Source organism: Tamandua tetradactyla, chromosome 14 (assembly GCF_023851605.1).
Source record: "Tamandua tetradactyla isolate mTamTet1 chromosome 14, mTamTet1.pri, whole genome shotgun sequence".
Taxonomy (NCBI): Eukaryota; Metazoa; Chordata; class Mammalia; order Pilosa; family Myrmecophagidae; genus Tamandua; species Tamandua tetradactyla.
In genome coordinates, this window is record NC_135340.1 from 47,047,905 (window position 1) to 47,067,617 (window position 19,713).

General features: G+C 38.1%; 1 protein-coding gene across 14 annotated transcripts in view; it reads left to right on the top strand.

Moving 5' to 3' along the window:
* The window catches only part of FMN1 (formin 1), a 439,238-nt gene that overhangs the window by 59,496 nt on the left and 360,029 nt on the right, over nucleotides 1-19,713 (top strand). For 9 of the 14 annotated variants that reach the window (XR_013162317.1, XM_077127364.1, XM_077127363.1 and 6 more), the window contains exon 3: nucleotides 17,762-17,861. The exons of 2 other annotated variants lie outside the window; for them this stretch is intronic. Coding sequence is in view for 9 of the 12 variants with exons in the window: in XM_077127364.1 (XP_076983479.1) it covers nucleotides 17,762-17,861 (100 nt within the window). In the remaining 3 variants the exon portion in view is untranslated. Of the gene's footprint in view, nucleotides 1-2,737; nucleotides 2,867-3,194; nucleotides 4,559-17,761; nucleotides 17,882-19,713 lie in introns of those variants that run through there. 3 more of the 14 variants (XR_013162319.1, XR_013162318.1, XM_077127373.1) reach the window with 3 other exon arrangements.

The window sequence follows — 19,713 nt, forward strand, 5'->3', positions numbered from 1 at the left end:
GCATCTAGGACTAATTTCCAATTTACAGGAAACATGGAAAATAGAGGAATACATTAAGAAATGCCAGGAGCAGGCAAACAGATAAGTCTGTTATGTGGGACTTGTCTGTTTTCTTCAACAATTCATAAGCCTTTCAAAAAAGACACTGGGCGGATGAGGAGACAGATTGGTCTGCAAATATGTAAAAGAAACTTGGGGGGCAAAATGACCAGGTGTAATGTGTGGGCTGTGTTTGAAATATCCTGAAACAAGCCAAACCTACTGAATAAGGAACTCCAGGGGTGAGGCCCAGCAAGGGTGTGAAAGTCAACTGAGAGCAGAAAGTACCCATATTAAAGAGATGCATATGTATGTAGGGGTGAAATAATGTGAGTTCTGGGAATGGTTAAAAATACTGAGGTTAAAAATAAAGGAAAATGGGTGGTGCGACAGTGGCTCAGTGTCAGAATTCTTGCCTGCCATGTCGGAGGCCTGGGTTCATTTCCTGGTGCCTGCCCATGCAAAAAAGTAATAATAATATGAAGGAAAGGGTCTGATGAAACAAGTGCTGTAAAATCTTCACAATTGTGTTGTGTAACAGGTATGTGGGACGTCATTGTTGGCCCTATTTTTTTGTGTAGGTTTGAAACTATTCATTGGAAAAAAATTTTGAAAGCTTACTGTACCTAAGGGAAAAAAAGAGGAAGCATCTCCGGAAAAGACAAACAAACACTTGATTTTAAATTTTATAAATGTTTCCAGTTTCCCTCAGCTCTCTAAGACCTGGGTTTAGACATGGCTCTGTCACTAACCGGCTGGGTGATCATGATAAGACAGTTTCCCAGGAACTCATCACTCTTATCATTCTTATCAAATGAGGATGGTTCAATGAGCAATCTGTTGGGGAAGTCCTTTCAAGCCTGAACTGCTTTGATTCACTGAGCATTCAGGTGAGTGGTCAAGCACTTCTGCAACATTTCTCAGGTCTGGACCTGGATGTGTGTGTGAGCTCTGCCTGGCTTTGTTATCTGTTTCCCATCTCAGAGGATAAGCAGTACTTTCTTCAACAGCTGAAGCCCAACACATTCATTGTACTCTGACAGAGGAGATGTGGGATGAAATTTCCTGAACATCTCCAGGGACATGAACTATGAGGTGCCTTTCAGGGTAGGTCAGGGATGGCAAAGGCCCAGAGTGGACTTTGGAATAGGTTGCTCCCAGCATCTGTCCTGAGCCTTTTCTCTTGCCTTTACTACTGCTATAGCCACCATCTCCTCTTGCCTCTGCTACTGCCATGGCCACCATCTCCTCCCACAGGGAGGAACATGAGCTCACGATATAAACAGAAATCTGAGGGGTTTTTGAGCCCAAATTCATAGCTCTCACACTTAGAGAATCCTATTGATTTGAATAATCTCAAAGCGGTATGTCAAAGCTGTGTACACTATGAAATCAAGACAAACAGGGATGGTAGTGCTAAGAGGAGATAGCTTTGAAAACGTAGGATTGCGAAGCTATTTTAAGCTATTTAACCCCTCTGCTGAGGGGTTAGGGAAGAAGAAAGCAGTATCCCCCTGGAAAAGGCTTTGGGGAGGGAGCGCCAGGCTGTTCTTGAGGAGGGGACGACACAGGAAGAAATGATGGGAAAATAAGGTCACTCTCATAGGCTGTGCACTGTATTGGCAAGAGGAAAGAAAAATGAAGCAGGAGGAAGCGAGTAGGAATAAAGAACAACAGCTGCACAGTTCAGTGGCCAAGAGTTGGTGATACATCTTCAACCTACTCATCTTTAGGTTACCTGATCGAAATCTAATTCCCACAAGTGTAAGCAATCAATGATAATGTTCCTCCGGACAGCATTTCTTGGAGGTCTGTTCCCAGTGTTCTTTTCTCATCTCATATTCCTTTATTTTCCTCTACTGACTTTGGTCCTGCCAATGGCATAGCAAACAAGCTGTGCCTCCGGGCATTGTCTAACAACTAACAATAACAGCCACAAATCATTTTTTGAGTACCTATGATATACCAGGCACTGAACTGGACATCTCATTAATATTATTTTTTAATTCAAACCGTAATCTACCAATAGATATCATTATCTCCATTTTACAGATGAGCAAATGGAAGGTCAGAAAATTGCAGTAAATTGCCCAGGTCACTCCACTCATAAGTGTCAGAACCTGGAGTCAAACCCAGGTCTCACTGACTGCCAAGGCAGACTTCATCTCTCTACCTCATTACTGTGACTTAGTTCATTGGTGACAGGGAATGGAGTGAAACCCTGGAACTAGGACAGTAGGGCAGTCTCTTGAGCAAACCACATGGTAGAGGTTTCTTTAAGAGCTGTATGTAGTACCTCAGGTTCTCCTAGTTTCTCTATATAAAGAAATGTACAAACATTTCACATAGTAGGTTGAAAGGACACACATTGTCTGTTTTTGGTAGGAAGAGTAATATCTTGAAGGGGATTTGAACTGAAATCAGAATCCTCCCTTGGAAAGATATGTGGATGCCAGGACACTTCTTGGTGATGTCATTAAACATTGTAGCTCAGGCTCATTGATCGGGGGCTTTACAGATCTGTCATGTCATATCCATTCCTGGGAGACAACATTAGTTTGGAATCATGGAGGTTTCTTTTTTCTTCTTAGAAATGAGTCCCAGCCCTTCTCATTCAATGTAGGTAGAGGGAAAGAAGGTGGTATTCTAGAATGCTTCTAAAACTCCTGCCTCTACTATTTCTCTGCTCTTCTTCTAGAAGAGACAAATATGGAAGATACAGCTACCAGAGTGGTGACAGTCGCAAAGGGAAATGGGGGGCAGCTGTGGTGACATTGGCTGAAAGATAGCTGCGGATAAGAACCACCAACTATGATGGTATCTCTGTGTATGTAATGTTATTGCTTTCATAGAACTTTTACATTTATTATCATCAAATTCTTTAGAAAACAACCCTGTGAGATGGGTGGATAGACTTTTGTCTCCTTTATTATTTATTTTGCTTGTTTATGTCCTGCCTTGTCCCAGAAACCATTTAAGGGCCTTACATTCAATATATCAGATAAGATACATTTAAAATAGGTGACTAGAATGAGTGAGAAAATATTCTTTTAAGGTTATATTAACCAATGCAAAGTTATATTTGATTGATGATCTATTTTGGAGCCAAAAATTTACAGAACCTCTAATAACATTATCCTTACTTCTGATTTCAGGAGCAAATAACCATAACATTGTTCATCAAGGAAAGCACTTGCTTTGACGTTTCCATCTTGAAATCCCATGTTATAAAACTAGGAAGCACTACTTTAAGAACTATTGCACAGACATAGGAAGTGAGTACTTACTTCCTATTCCTATTTAAAGCTGTCTCTTGTGTATGTACTTAGGTTTCTGTCCCTGTATATCAGTATACAATATAGGGGCAAAAAATAAGTAATTTTCATTTTCTCCCCAAGGGATTTAAAATCTCTTCAAGAACAAGTCTTTCCTGGGCAATTCCTAATAGTTCTATCTCTGAAGCAGACAGATATTGTCATCCCAATTTGAATGAAAATGCAACTAAGAATCAGCCGGGGTAGCTTGTTAAGTCAATAGCAGAGGAAAAACTTTAACTTAGGGACTTTGATGTTAGAGGAACCTGTCCTCCCTTTTATACCACGCTACAAAAAGTCACCAGTGGTCATGAACAAACTTCTCTGCACCTCGTTGGTGAACACAGTTCTGCTATTATCATTATATGTGTTTGTGTCTGCGAGTCATTGAAGTCATTCATTCATTCAACAAATACTAATAAAATACCTATCAAGTATTAGTCACTGTTCTAGGTGCAGTGGGCATAGTAGACAAAAAAAATCAGCCTCTGACCTCATGGTGCTTACTTTCATTCGACAGGAGCAAATTTCAAAAAATAAAGTAATTCAGCAAGTTCTAAGGTGTTAGCGGAGCCTAAGTGTGGTGGGGAAAACCACACAGAACAGGAAATATCCAAATCTATTGCATGGTTTTGTGGTTCGTGAGTAGGAAGCTTAGCACTGGTGTATAATGCACAATGAAAATTCTATCCAGTTTTAAATAATCTATTTTAAAATCATTGTATAACCCTAGGGAGTAACCTAAATGATAGGTTACAATGGAGAGAATCACTTCTTGACCACAGGCCTTGCCAGCTAAGCTTTTGGTCTCTCATGCCTCAGTCACCCCTGCCAAGAGGCCTCCTTGTTCCCGAGGAACTGCTTTTCTCATATTTCAGAAGGACAGGGCATGCCTCTGTCAGGTGTGAAAGAGATCTTTCGCACTTGATGCCAATGAGAAGCGGCACTGGGAAAGGCAGACTGGCAGAGCAGGCATTCTCCTTTTTAACTGGGTTATGTTGTGCTATAGCTTAACTGATCTTTAGATCATCAAGGTTTGCAGTTTGTGCCAATATTTAAAATAAAATTTTTCATCCTTTCAGGAACACATCACTGTAAAAAAGAACTTAAGAGAGGGACCAGGATTCCAAAGCCTCTCAGATCTTTACACTGGCCTTTTTGGGAAAAACAAACAAACAAACAAAAACTATGTAGAGAAATTTCTGGGACACATCTTCGAATTGAACATTAAAAGTGCTTATTGATCTTGGTGTATGCAGGTCAAACAGTACTTAATATGATTTTTTCCCTTTGAACTTTTTATTTTGACATGATTTCAAACTTATAGGACTTCATTTGAATTTTAACACTTTTTAAATTCCATGTTGGAACAAAAGTATGGGGGAACTGGAAAAAATTGGATGAGGAAAACCTAGTAAACAAGATATTGCAAATGTATAGATCATCTTTATTTTAGCTGCAAGACATTGTGACTCAAAATGTATTTTCAAAATGTATTCCTTTAAATTCTTAAAGGAAGGGGAACTGAATGCCAGGGAGGTTAAAAGGGTCTTAGTTTTCTTTTTCCTTTGGGTTCAGTGCTCTTTCCACTTGACCTTGCTGTCCAACAATCATTTATGAAGCTATCCTAATCCATTGCTGTTTCCCCTTTTGACCACAGTGGCTTCAGAACTCCCGAATAGCAAAAACCTGGTGGAGGGTGGTATGGTGATGCAGCTAAAGAAATTGTCTTGAAACTGCATTTGCGTGGCAAGCATTCTTTTTGTTCAGGTTGTTTATTGGGTAGTTTGGAACTGTTAGCTCAGCACCCCTCACCCCCACTGCCTCCTTTCCATCCTTGGCCTCTGCTATTGGTCTGGCTCTTTTAAACTTTATGTCAATTCCTACGGACTTATTTAAGCCTAGTGATATTAATTCTCACATTTGGGGACTTTTTATTCCAATTATCACCATATAAAGCAGTGATTTCCTGGCTGTTTCATGGCCTACAAAGCTTTCTGGTTTGATGGTAATGCACTGAACTAAAAGTCTCATGCATGGCATAGGTTGAAAGTAAATCGGCTTACTTGTACTCATCTGAGCTCTGAGCAAATACTTTAAGTTATCTACTCTCATTTGTACTTATTACAGACAAGTAGAAAGGTCAATGCCTCCTACTTTGCTCCATAAGTGTATGAATTTGCCCCTGTAAAGAAATTCATATTCAATTATCATTAGTCATAATTATATTCAGTTATCATTAGTCATGATTATAGAATCTTAGGGATTGAGAAGGGATCATCTTTCTACCTAGACCATTGTCCGGCCGTATCACTCTTCCCAAGATGAGTTTCAGAAAGATGAAATGACTTTCCTAAGGTCATATAGCTAGTTGCTAACAGGGCCAGGATTAGAACACAGGTCTCCAGTATGCCTGTTAACACTCATTCTAATTTATATTTATTATTTATTTATATTTATATTCTAATTTATATTTGTATTTAGCCCACTCATTTACATAGACTCATAGACCTTGTGGGTTTATATTGTGAGAGGTCCCCTTAGAGATCATCTGTTCTCTTTTACTTCATGGATGATAAATGGAAGTCCAGAGAAGTTATGTGTTTTGCCCAGAGTCACACAGGTTGTAGATACTGGGATGGACACCTAGCTCAGTGCTCTTTCAAACACAATACCCAGCTTCTTTGCAGATGGCTGGAACTTGGACAGCATTTTAACTCATAACCTAAAGACTCCCATAAGTGCAGACACAGAGCCCTCTCTTCTTTCTGAGTTGAACTGTTGAAGATGTTCAACTATTGACAGTTCCATGTGATGGTGATGCTTAACATGGGAGGTCGAAAGATACATGTTCCCATCTCCAATTCTCTTTGTGATTCTGTTGATTCATTGCGCTTCTGTGGGCCTCAGTTTTCTCATCTACTCAGTGATGAGAGTGAATACTGTCGTCCTTTCCCAGATGTATACTTTCCTGTGTGCTTTGCCCAGTAGAGGGGGCTGTGCACTCACAGACTAACAGTACCTCTGGACTTCTCCAGGTTGGGTTAAGGTACAGAGACACGTGGAGGGTGTAGTTGAAGAGATACAAGTCCAGGCTGTGATACCATATGGGAGTTGCTGGAAACAGTGGTGGAAGAATTCAAGTGGCTGTGCTGATTGGAATTAGCAAAGCAAATTAGAGGTTTTCCTAGGAAACAGATCACCAGGGCTTCAGCAATTTCTTTTGGTTAATGCAATGGCAAGAAGAATGACAGGCTGGAGAAATGCAGGTTTGGATGCTGCTTTTGCAACTTTTTCTCTCTGCTCTTAAGTTTGATGAGTATCCTGGTATGGTTTATGCATAAAATATTAATATGGCAGATGACCTGGCATTTATCTGTGACTTACTAAGCTCTGCCACATACCATCATGCCTGTCCTTTTCCAAATGTCATAAGGTGACTACATTAGGAGGATATTCCTCCTTTGGGCACCTAGTTGCATACAGAGAATTTCTTCACATCTGAGCTCTGGAAGCTTTCACTTTCAACTAAGGTGATAAACCACAGTGGATCAAGACAAAGTCCCAGAAAGAAGGAAAAGAGAAGAGAAGGAAGGAAGAGAGGAAAAAAGAAAGAAACGAAAGGAAAAGGAAAAAAGAAGAGAAAGATCCAGTTCTGCTGCCCAGGGTATTAAAGAGAGCTGGAAGAAGGACTGTTATAGTCCTAGTGGGACAAGCCAAATCCTAGAATATTTCGGGAGATGTACTGTTTCACTGAAAATATTCAGTGCTCACATTTTGGTCTATCAGAGTTTCAAAATTAAAACAAGCATTTACTGCCAGGAAAAAGGGAATGGGTGTGGCAAAAGAAAAAGGGATAAGGAGGGAAGGAGTTTAAAAGTTAGAGAGTTAGTTATGGGGATAAAGAAGCAAGGATATAGAACAGAAAATGCTTGACTTTCTTCCTCTGGTCCAGCTGTGGAAAATATTATTTCACATCCTTTGCCTAACTGGTCTGAAAAATTGCCCTGGATCAGGGAGAAGGCACAGGTCATTTCAAGCCATGTCCTAGGACCCGGGAGTCCCTATCTCTGTTCTACCCTCCTTGTAGAAAGGATCAAAGCAGGCATGGAGAAATAATGATAATATGCTATATCTATCAGTATCTTTCCTCCAGGATCTTAGAGAAGCTTTTCTCGGATCTATTTATTTAAATTACATTTAATAGCACGTTAGAGATTCGTCTGTCCCTTGAGGCTGGACTACCTGCAGTGGGCACTTACCTAATTAATATTAATTACATCTTCCACACTTTTCCAGCACTGTGACCTGCCAGCCCCATAGCTTTCCTGATGTCTTGCCCTCATGGTAGGTCACTCTGAGGAAGTGGCCTACATGATGGAATCGTCTGTCTTTATAAAACTCACAGGGGCATGTTTCTGTCTGTGAAGGATATTTCCTGAGCTATGGACTTGGCATTTCACATTACATTCACAATCTAGGAGAAATCACATGGAATATTCAGGTGATATATGGAACCAAAATAGATCTAGATTTTTTCCATACAATAATAAGTTTTGAAAATTGTAACATCTTATTAATTTATGATAGAGCTAAAGTGGGTAATTTAGCTGTAAAAACTAGAAGAACTACAAGGGGTTCGAAAGCATGAGATAATATCCCGAGCCTTTTGGGAAAAAAAAATTTCCTTCATTTAAAAAAAGTATATTACATATGTATTGTAGAAAGCATTGGCAACACAAATTATTTTAAGAATTAGTAAATAAAAACTGCCCCAAACCCTACAAATATGAAATAATTACTTAGTAATCTGGAAAAATGCATTTCCATATTAACAAAATTATAATTGCTTTATATTGTATCACAGCACTTTCCTAAGTCATTAAAATTTCTTAAAACCAATTTTAATGTTTGCGTATATTCCCTTGTATAAATTCACGCTAATTTTTTAAACTGCTTCTTTCTTGCTACATTCTTAGGTTGTGCTAATCTTTGCTATCTTAACTTCAGTGCAGCCTACAGCTTTTCATCTAAATCTTTGCTTGCAATTCTGAATCCTTCATGCATCTGATTTCCTAGATTTAAGCATCTAAAAAGGTGTATATATGTTTAGTTTTTGAAGTATGTGTATTCATGTACATAAATGTGTGGCAGTATATGGGGTTCCAAAAAGTTTTCTAAACATAGAATTTTTTCTTAATGTTATAAATAGATAAAATAAGTTATGGAAATAGAAACAAAACCTAGTAGTGCGATTTTAGCTGACTGGCACAAAAGGAAGGTTTTCTGAAGTCAGGGGAATTTGAATTAAGAACACAAAGATAGGGCGGGCCGCGGTGGCTCAGCGGGCAAGAGTGCTTGCCTGCTATGCCGGAGGACCTCGGTTCGATTCCCGGCCCCAGCCCATGTAAAAAAAAAAAAAACAAACAAAATATAATAAAAACAAGAAAATGTTTAAAGATGTTTCCCTTTCTTCCTCCCTTCCTTCCTTCTCTGTCTTTCCTTCCCTTCCTCCCTCTCTAAAAAAAAAAAAAAAAAAAAACACAAAGATAGTTAGTACATGGAAATTAGAAGCACTTTTAAATGTCTAAGAGAAATCCCTTTAGATTCCAGCTCAAATTTTACTTCTTTAAAGTTTTCCCAGAGACTCTCGCTTGCATATTTACCAAATACTGGGTTATATGTTCTCCCACATGCCCCACAGCACCCTACACTTACCCTTTTGTAGCATGGACCACGCCATATTCTAATTGCCTGTTTGCTTCCAAGTGATTCGTACAAGATTGTCAGCTCTGGAGAAAAAGGAGCATGTCTTATTTACAGTAAAATTCCTAGCACTCAGCCTAGTGCATGGCACATCACAGGGACTCCACACATATTTTTGTTGTGAAACACTTGGCATGGATGAATAAGAAGATAATATTTACATTCCAGCATCCCAGCTTCTGGATGCTAGTCAACTCCTTTCTGGCCAGAGCTCTGAACCATGGAGGAGGTGTGGTATCGTCGAAAGTGAGCCAGACTTGGAGTCAGGACCCGGCTCTATGTCCTGGCTCTGCCATTTACAGCAGTGGGACCTTAACCACCCCTGCTTCAGTCTCATCTGTAAAATTGGGATGACGACACCGCAGTACACAGCTGTGAGACTCAATGAGCTCATGTGTATGGGGTGCCCAGCATAGCGCGTGCCATAAAGTAAACATCAGAAAATGCCAGTTTAACCTGTTAGTTGAAAGATATGTTAGAAATAAGTATTTCACTTTACTGATGAGGGAGAGGACAGGACTGACAAAGCTCTAAAAGAGACCCAGTTTTAAATAGCATTGTCTGTAATCTCTTCATGGTTATTTCTACATCCTGCTATTCCAGCATCAGATTTTTTACAGCTCAGCTAAGTTCGGTGGCTTTTCTCAACTGAAAACAAACAAACAAAAAGAATGATATGCCAAAGTATTTATATTAAAGCACTCATTTATAACCTATAGTTTCTAGGCTTCACTGAATGATTTCAATTTGTGCCCCCAAATTCTACTAGCTGACCCCATGGTGGTGCCTAATTGGCATTTCCACTAAGAGCTGAATTACTTTAAAATGCCCAAACATAAGAGACTGTGATGTCCATCCTCAGGATAATGACCACGATAACTTTCTTGATGCTTTCTATAATTGGACCTTACAATGTCATAGGAAAACAACTCCTTTTCGGAGGAGGAAAGAAAAATGTCAGGCAGTGGACGCATGGGTGGAAACTGGTGAATCTTTAGGATCCTTCAGTGATCAGTGTCACAGAATCAGAGCTCTCGGGGCTTCTGTGCTTGTCTAAGCAACAGCCGTGACCAAATTTTCAACTGAGCAGCTTCTCATGGTCCCTCTCTGAGACTGTTGGAAATTATGGGTTTTGGTTGTTCACAAAACTGTTTTTTTGCTTTCCTTTTCTAGAATAAGTTGCTTAGGTCTCCTGCTTCTCCATCCTTTTTTTTTCTTTTCTTTTCTTTCTTTTTCTGGGTGGGGTGGTGCATGGTCCGGGAATGGAACCTGGGTTTCCTGCATGAAAGGTGGGCATTCTAACCACTGAACTACCCATGCACCCCTTCATCCTTTTTTTGTTATGCTTCGTTCTTGGTCCTATTCCCATGTTCTCTCCTCTTCCTTCTACCTCTCCTTTATTCTTGGCTTCTGTTCCAACCTGCCTGCAGCCTACATCTCTCCTTTACTGCTCCTTCTTCCTGTTTCCTGACCTGCCTCTGAGTCTCCAAGTCTGGGCATACTGCCATGATTTCTCTCTCTCCCTCTTTCTCTCCTGCCCTGTTGCTGCCTCCCTCCTCCCCTTCTCTATCTGTATCCTCCCTTGGAAAGAACAAATGCGTGAGATCCCATGGAGGCACAGCCATGGTCTCTTCCTTATTACCCTCTCTTTTGACAACAGAGCTCTTCAGGGAGATCTAAGGATAGGATCTTGGTTGTGTTTTGTCTCATTCTCCACAGACACTGTGAGTGGATGTGGTATCAGTGTTCTCATAAGCATCATTACCATAAAACCTGCCTGTACTTATCTCCCAGGCTCAGCACTGCCTATAAGAGGGGGGAGTTTCAGAGTCCTAAGACGAGGCTAGATAAAATAAATGAGAAGAGAGCATAGGTTGGAGTGGAGCTGGGTTTGATTTGAAATACTTTTATTTCAAGTTTTATCCTGGCTAAATAGCTATAGGACACTTTCAGATTTGGTCTATATATATATATATATATATATATATATTCCCCCCCCCCCCCCCCATGGGCAGGCACCTAGAATTGAATCCAGGTGTCTGGCATGGCAGGTGAGAATTCTGCCACTGAGTCACTATTGCACCATCCAGCTTCTATTTTTAAATTTCACCATTGTTTAGAAAACCTCACTTCCGATTTCAGTTTAGTAAAGCAGTTGTGAAAAAAATAGTGATCTATTTTTACTGTCTTGTTTGCAATTAGTTCTGGGTTTACTTATCAACCGAATTTATTGACCTGGCCTGTTCCTTGAGAGAGATTAATAGGTGGTCAGTGTGTAGATAGAATTAAGTTGGTAATAGGACTTTAGGGTCCAGGTTGAACCCAGAGGGGCATTCACCAAGGCATTTCTTAAATTTGAGTGATGTTTTGTTCTGAAAAGTAATGGGAAAAGGTATCTATGGGTGGGTTAGGATGATCCAGTCAGCATCTGGTTCATTTTGACACCACTGTCCCAATAGGAAACAGGTCCAGGTTGACCTCCTCTCTGTTTGAAGGAATTTAAGATGCGAAATCTCTTTGCTCTTCATCAATAGGACCCTGCCTCCTCCATCTGGAAATGAGCAGAAGCTGAACATGTCATTTTGGCATGTTTTCCCACATGTAACCACGACGGCATCTTGTAAACCTCTCTGCAGCAGTAAGCCAGGCACAAGGTCAATTCTTTCTTCGTCGGGAGCCACCTTGCCTTTGATCAAGATTCATTTATCCCACTTTGCAGTTACAGGGCCACAATTATGTATGGGTATCAGTTTTCCTTTCCAGAGTTTCAGAGCCAGAGGACTAACTCAGAAGAGTTCAAGTTTACGGCCTTGCAAATGGACTATTAGAATGATTTGTCTTCCCCCTTATCCCTAATTTCTGTTCCAACTTTCCTGCAGCCTGCATCTCTCCTCTGCTGCCTTCTCTTCCTGTCTGCTCTGCCGCCTCCTTTCTGAGCATGCTGCAGGATTTGTAACTCTCTTTCCAGCCTCTTCCCTTTCTCTCTCTAGCCTACTGCAGAAGGAGGGGGAAGCGTAAGTAAGAATCCTCGGCTTTTCTGTGGAAACGTCACGAGTTTTGGAGGTTGATATATGATAATGTTGAATATTAGTAATATAAATACTCAGCAAATAAAAAAAGATGTAAATTGGCCTGTCTTGAAAAAATCTGAATATGATATAGGCTAGAGTTTCTTTTTCCTTTTTTTTTTTTTGTAATGGCTGTCCACCATCTGTACCCATCTTCCTTCTGAGCTGTATCTACTGCTCTGCTTCCCTCCGCAAACTCTGTGCCTCAAGACCCCGCAGTGTCTGTGAATACTCCTTGCTGCTCTGTGGGCTCACCTGCCCATGGTGCCCGCTGCTTCCTCTCCACTCAACTCCTGCCTGTCCATGAAGCCTTGCTTGACATCGTGCCCTGTACAGTGTGGTTCCGAAGTTAGTCCGCCCATTTCTTCCTCCTCTGAAGTCTGGGAGCACCCTCTGTATCTCTTTGCATGGTTTTTAATCACACACCATCTCTCTAATGGATGTAGCCTCCTCGTGACCATAAACTCCTTTTAGTCAACAGCAATTGTAACACAGCTGACAAATCGTAACACAGAGTCCATTCATGTATGTCATCTTATCAGATCTCCACAACTGTACTGTGAAGTTGGTTTTATTATCTTGTATATAGATTTTTTGAAGCCACAGTTCCAGCTTAGTGATTTATGTAAAGAAGAGCCTTTAACCATGAATTATTTAAAAACAGATTTTTTTTTAAAGAAAAAAATTTGCCATTTTTTTCAATGGACTATAAATAGCTGAATCAATTATATTTAGTATGTTAAACCTTTAGGGATGTAATTTTAATAAAATACTTCCTTGATAAACTCAAATGTTGATAAGAAGGCCTCAGTCACCAAAACTGTTGGGGCTTTCGCAAAATTTCACCATACAGAGTTAGCCATTTAATGAACTTTATTCTTAAGTTTTTTTTTTAAACTTTTTTTATTGTACGATATAACATATACAAAGCAAAGAAATAAAAAAGCAATAGTTTTCAAAGCACTCTTCAAAAAGTCATTACAGGATAAAGCCCAGAGTTTGTCATGTGATGCCATACAATCCTTTCATATTTTTCCTTCTAGCTGCCCCAGAATATAGGAGGCTAGAGGGCTTAAATACGTTTTTCCTTCTTTTTTTGTGAACAATAACATATATACAAAAAAGCTATAAATTTCAAAGCACAGCACCCCAATTACTTGTAGAACATATTTCAGACTTTGACATGGGTTACAATTTCACAATTTTAGATTTTTACTTCTAGTGTTTTAAAATACTGGAGACTAAAAGAGATACCAATTTAATGATTCAGCATTCATATTAATTTGTTAAATCCTATCCTCTCTGTATAATTCCACCATCACCTTTGACCTTTCTGTACTCTCTTTGGGGTTGTTTGGGCTATGGCAATTCTAAATTTTTAATGTTGGAAGGGTCTGTCACTAATATGGGGCAGGGAGATGGAACTATCTAATGTTCTGGAGAGGCTGGCTAGGTTTCAGGACTTTATCTGAACCAGGGAATTTTTTTTTTTAAAAAACATAATTTAGATATCCAAAATTGGAGAGGCTTTTGTTCAAACACCAATATGATTAATAATCATATTATTAATTTAATAATATGATATTTGCTTTCCTATTTAAAGGCACACTTGAACTTAGAGAATGCAACAGTATTTTAAGAACAGATAGAAATAAATGGAATCAGACTACAACAAGAAAAAATATTTATTCATATTTTTGGTGAAGGGAGGCCAATATTTTCAGATTCTTCATATGACTAAGAACATTGCATTTCCTTCTGGCAACAAGACAGTTTTGTTTGTTTGTTTCTCTGTAATAGAACACCAAACATTACTAATTTGTAAACCCCATTAGATATTTACATTTAGTAATTGTTCGCATGTACTGTGCTAGTGCCTTGGTACTTATAATCCAGGAAGAGTCCACATTTCTTCAATTAGAATTAACCTTCCAGACTGGATTTTAAAATCAAAAAGTATTTTCCCAATAACATTTATTGACAGCTTGCTATGTGTCTCATGCTCTCCATGCATTATTTCTAAGACTTACAACAATCTTTGAGAGAAATTATTTATTGCCTCCATTTTATATATGATAAAAATTAGGTACAGAGAGGTTAACCTGCTTTAAACTGAGTATCCATAGCTAGCAAGTGTTGGATCAGGGCTTAAATATGCATTAAAACATGTGCCATCCCTGGATATAATCTCATTGTAGGGCATCATGCTGTTTTAGAGAGAGGTATGAAAAGGAGATACACAGTCTCTTTAAATCATTATTTCAGAATTCCATGGTAGGGTAGGAGTAGGCTTGAAGAGAGGTTTGGTATATTCCAAGGATTTAACCTAATTAGATTGAAACCTATGAATTCAAAGGAGTCAGCGCCTCCGTAGATGATAGTGCACATCACACCTTTAAACTTTATCCTTGTGGCGAGCAAGAGATCACAATTTGCTCTCCGCCATGTTTCGGAGAGTGATACCTCAGTCTTCTGCTGGAAGAGTCGGGGCATGTCTTAGTGATTATGTTACTTACTACTTAGAGTACAATTCTGAAGCTGTGGTGACCATCCTGAAACCACAAGAGAAAAGCAGAATCAGGAGAAGCACAGAGATTCCCTTTTGATTTCATTTGAGCACCTGGATCCAGCCATGCCGATAACCCTAGAATTCTTTAGTATATAAGTTAATAAGTTGTTTCTTGCTTAAGCGAGATTAAATGGATTTCCGTCACTTGCAACATAAAGAGTTTAACTGAGTAGTTCCCTCCTCAGTGGGCCCAAAAGGCCAGATAGAGGGAACAGTGTGTTATATTGGGGTAAAGAGTCATAGAAGGGACATACTTCTCTTAGAAATCTAAATCTCTGACCAACAACCCTCAGTGTATCACCTGCCCCTGTATATCAGGTTTAATTTAATAATATGATATTTGCTTTCCTATTTAAAGGCACACTTGAACTTAGAGAATGCAACAGTATTTTAAGAACAGATAGAAATAAATGGAATCAGACTACAACAAGAAAAAATATTTATTCATATTTTTGGTGAAGGGAGGCCAATATTTTCAGATTCTTCATATGACTAAGAACATTGCATTTCCTTCTGGCAACAAGACAATTTTGTTTGTTTGTTTCTCTGTAATAGTTAGCTATAAAGTTCCCAGAAACCCTTTCCTGATTTCTTAAATGTATCCTTTGATCTTTTATTTGCCTGTTTCTTTATTGTACTAATTGGACTGTGAACTTCTTGAAAAAAATGGCAAGGGCTTATTCACACTGTCTGCTTGCAGTAACGTATTAGGTGAATAAATAAATTAATGGGAAAAACAATGATGAAGTCCTAGTTATCATTGTTCTTGTTGTGGCTGAATTACTTTCTTGTTCCCTCCAGTTCTTAAAATAGGAAAGTGATCCTTGTCATCTATGTACTTTATTGGGATAGTGAGATAATAGACACAGGGTTATCATGTGGAAATAAATGTGATACTAGAGGATATCTCACTCAAAATAAAGAAATACTTTCCTCTCTTTGGACTCCCAATTTATGAATAGCCCAGAGTGTCATAAGTGACATTGTCATTTTGAATATGACACCAACTCTCCCAATTGGTCCAGTCGCCTGATCTTTAACCTTGGAACTTGTGGTTGAAAATGAGAGAGCAGAGGTATAAAATAAGGATTCCTAAGCTACTTTTTGTCTAAAAGGTGGGACTCACCACCTTGATTATTGGAGAGGATTCAAAATTTTTGTTGAACTTATGCCTTTGGAGAAAGTGGGCTATAAATGTTAGATGGGCAGTTGCATTGTTCTTATATCATCTAGCCATCCTTCCATCTGTCCTATGTGGAATGTTCACATGTTTGGGTTATATAAAAGAAGACTGGGTAATATCCTTCAGATTAAGTCAAAACCTCTTCTGATTAATGATATGAAGAAGTGAGCTGGTTTTCCAACTAAGACTGTAGGCTTATCTGTAGTACTATAAGCAACTTGGTGTATAGGGCAATGCAAAGCAATAAGAGGCATGAGTCTTGAATCACTTAAAGAAAAATGAAAAGCAGATATAAAAGAAATACTTTAAAAACACATAAAGTTAAACATAGAACGTTTTTTGCAGTTCATAGGAGATATAATGTCTTGTAAAAGGAAATAAATTTCCATATATTCTCTCCCCCTTTGTATATATATATATATATATATATATATATATATATATCCATAAAATGGACATGTAATCACTTAAAAGATATATGTACTGAAAAAAGGCAATGTCCAAGGGATATTGGAAAATGAAAAGACAACCAAAACAAGCTGCAGAATAGCATGTCTGGTATCACTATGTTTATGTGTTCACATATTTCCACATAGAAGAGTGGTGACCTGTGGAGGTGCAACGTATGGTTCTTTCACTTTCACATTTTACAGTTGCATAATGTTTGAATGTTTCTCAGTGAACATGCACAGAATGTCTAACTTAGAAAAATCAGATTCAGAAGGCCTGACTCCTACCCTCGAGATGTGTGGAAAAAGGTACATTGGCTGACCACACTTTTCATAGATAATGTGAGCATGATCGGTGGCCTCTGGAAAGATCCATTGATGGAGATGATGGAGGTTGCCTCTGGAAAGCGATAAGAATGAAGTAGAGACTGGAAGGTAGCACACCTGCTATTGTTAGCATGTGTGCCATAATTTGCAAACAGAATAATTGTATTCGCTTTGTTTTTATATTATTTAAAGACTTGGAGTGAAAGAACAAACTCTGTCTGAGAAGTGAAGCATAATTCTCATTTCAACATGTGGCTCTTTATTGGTCAGTTGGGTATGCTCCTGGAAAGAGACCAGGGTCCTGAATCAAACTGTGCTTTCAGCTAGTATTGTGACCTTAAATTATGTCATTTGATAACTAATCTCTCGGTTTCCCCACCTGTTAAAATTACTAATAATCATCTATCATCTCATTCCTTAGTGGGGTGTTGTGAAGCTTAATAAAGTCATGTTTGCAAAATGCCTTGAGCTCTTTAGATAAAAGACGCAATATAAACACAAAGTCTTATTAAGATAATTATACAGCTATTTTTCACAGTTCAAGTTTACATCCAAGGCTAGCTAGTGATGGAGGTCATTTTATAAGGGCAGTGGAGGGGATTGACTTTCAAAATCCAAAAATAAAATCCCTAATACATTTTGAAGATGGGTACAGTAGAATGATTAGTTTTTAGAATAGCACTTGGTTTTGAGAGATGAATCAAAGAACAAAAAGTTAAGAAAAAAGTTATGTTTCTGTGTTTAAATGAAAACATCTTTTGTAAAGGAAAAAAGTTATTACTTCTATCCCCTAAAAAAGGAAAGAAAATAAAATGAAACTTTTCAATAATATTGTAGGCTTTTTAGAAAAGTTTTACCATTCATATGTTTGTAATGTGGTGAAACCTGTCTCACCCTGTGCGTACGGAAGGTTGACTCATTAATGTTTGGCAGACTTTTCCCAGGCGGCATTGTACCAGTCGCTCCTATGATGGAGCAGGGGAAATATGTCCATCCTCTAAACCTTATTCTCAGATAGTCCTGAGAATCCATCATGTTTGCTGCAGGTTCCCCACCCTTTGGCACCATGGGTGGATGCTACTACTATAATCCAAGACTTGGACGGTCAATTTCAGTTCCCAAGATTTGGAAGTGCCGACACAGGAGGTCAGTAACCCCAGAGGAAGGTAAGCTTGCAAACTGATCCCTTGCTCTTGGTTGCAGGTGAGGAAAGAATAATTTTTATTTAAAGCAGGGATAAATCTATTTAGATGATCAGAATTGAAATTCCTCTTTATTTAACAAGTATTGTTGATTTGCTAGCTCTTATAGACTGAACTATGAAAGAAGAATTCTTGGTGAAAGGTGATTGTTTGGCAAATGACAAGTTGGTTCAGGTATCTTTCAGCTGAAATTTGCAGAGTTCTGGTTCTCAGTCTTTAAAAAGAATGTCACCTGAATATTACTATATTCAATCCACTACGTGAAACCTCTGTGGCAATACTAAAGATTAATTTGTTTAATTGTTTTATGAAGGTAGACTTTGGAATGATTTTCTTCTAGAGAGGTTACTTCCATCATAAGAACTTTGGAATGTGAACGTAACTAGTTTTATTTTTGAAATGCACAGATTTTATATGGTTCTTTAAAGACAAGTTGGTGTTATAACATGTGGTATCAATATCAAGAAATATTTTATCTTGATTAATTAAAATATGTGAAACACTTTGTGTCTAATACTTAATATGGACATTGTTTAAATAATGTTTAATAATATTAGATATTATTAGATATCTAATATGGACATTACAAGGATGTAAAAAGAAGTGATGTTTCTGATTTATTCTTCCCTACAAGAGCTGTCCTTCCCTATCAAACAAGTTTTTATGGTATTGAAGTAGATATTTTCTAACTTCATACTGAAATTAGAGGAGTTATCTAGGAAAATAAATTGATTATGTAAAATAAATTAATTTCAGCCTTATGGAAGAAACTTACATTTTTTTACTCTTTTTTCTTCTTAGTTGTTGGTGCTTATTTGAAGCCATTACCTGTATTTTTCAGGTTTGTTCTCATCTATTAGAGTGACTTCTTAGTATGCTCATGAGAATCTTTGTGTTTGGAGAAGGGACCATAAACCGTTCCAAATGGAGTGGCTATTAAATTACAAAGAAAGTTATCAGTGAAGCCAATGAGAAATACCTTTAAGTTATAATTGCTTAGTGTGAGATAGTAATTAAAACAGAAAAAACTCAAGTTTCCCTTGGAGGATTTTAGGCAATGAGCCAAATAATTTTAAGTTTGCAAGCTACATTTGTGAGCTGTATGAATTTCTTAAAGAGGCATATACACATCTGCTCATATTCATGATTTCATTTCATGAAAAAATCAGAATTAGTTTTAGAAAAAAACTATCCAAATTCACAATATATTATATCATTATTTTGATTTGGGAAAACAAAGATATTCTTTTTAGGAATATGAAGGAGGCTATTATTCCTCTTTCCTACTATTACCCCATCACCAATAACCTGAAATAGACATAGACTAAGCATTTCATGCATGGTAAGTCGGGGTCTTATTCTGAGCTCAAATGTCATTTTGCTGTGTGACCCTGAGTAGGTTTTATAAACATTGTTTGCTTTAGTGGTTCTTTCTGTAAGGAGGTATTGATCTTTGTGTCCTCTCTATCTTATCAAGATGGTAAAAAAAATTGTTATTTGCAGGATGATGACTACCTCTGGTAGATGCGGATAGAGCACATACCAGGAATTAGTGTTGTTTACTTACTGGAATCACTGGAGAAATTTTATTATTAATTGTAATTTCTTATTGCATGGATCTATAACTTTTTATCTCTGAAGTAGACACAAGTTTTCTGAAGCTCAAGGAGAAAACATTTCTCAGTCCATGGGAAAGCATTCAGTTGAAATTTTTCCAAAAGAAATTGTCATGGTTAAATAATTTGTTTGGGAGGAAAGATGTTCAACAATGCATCCTGCTTAAGAATGTGCCAAGA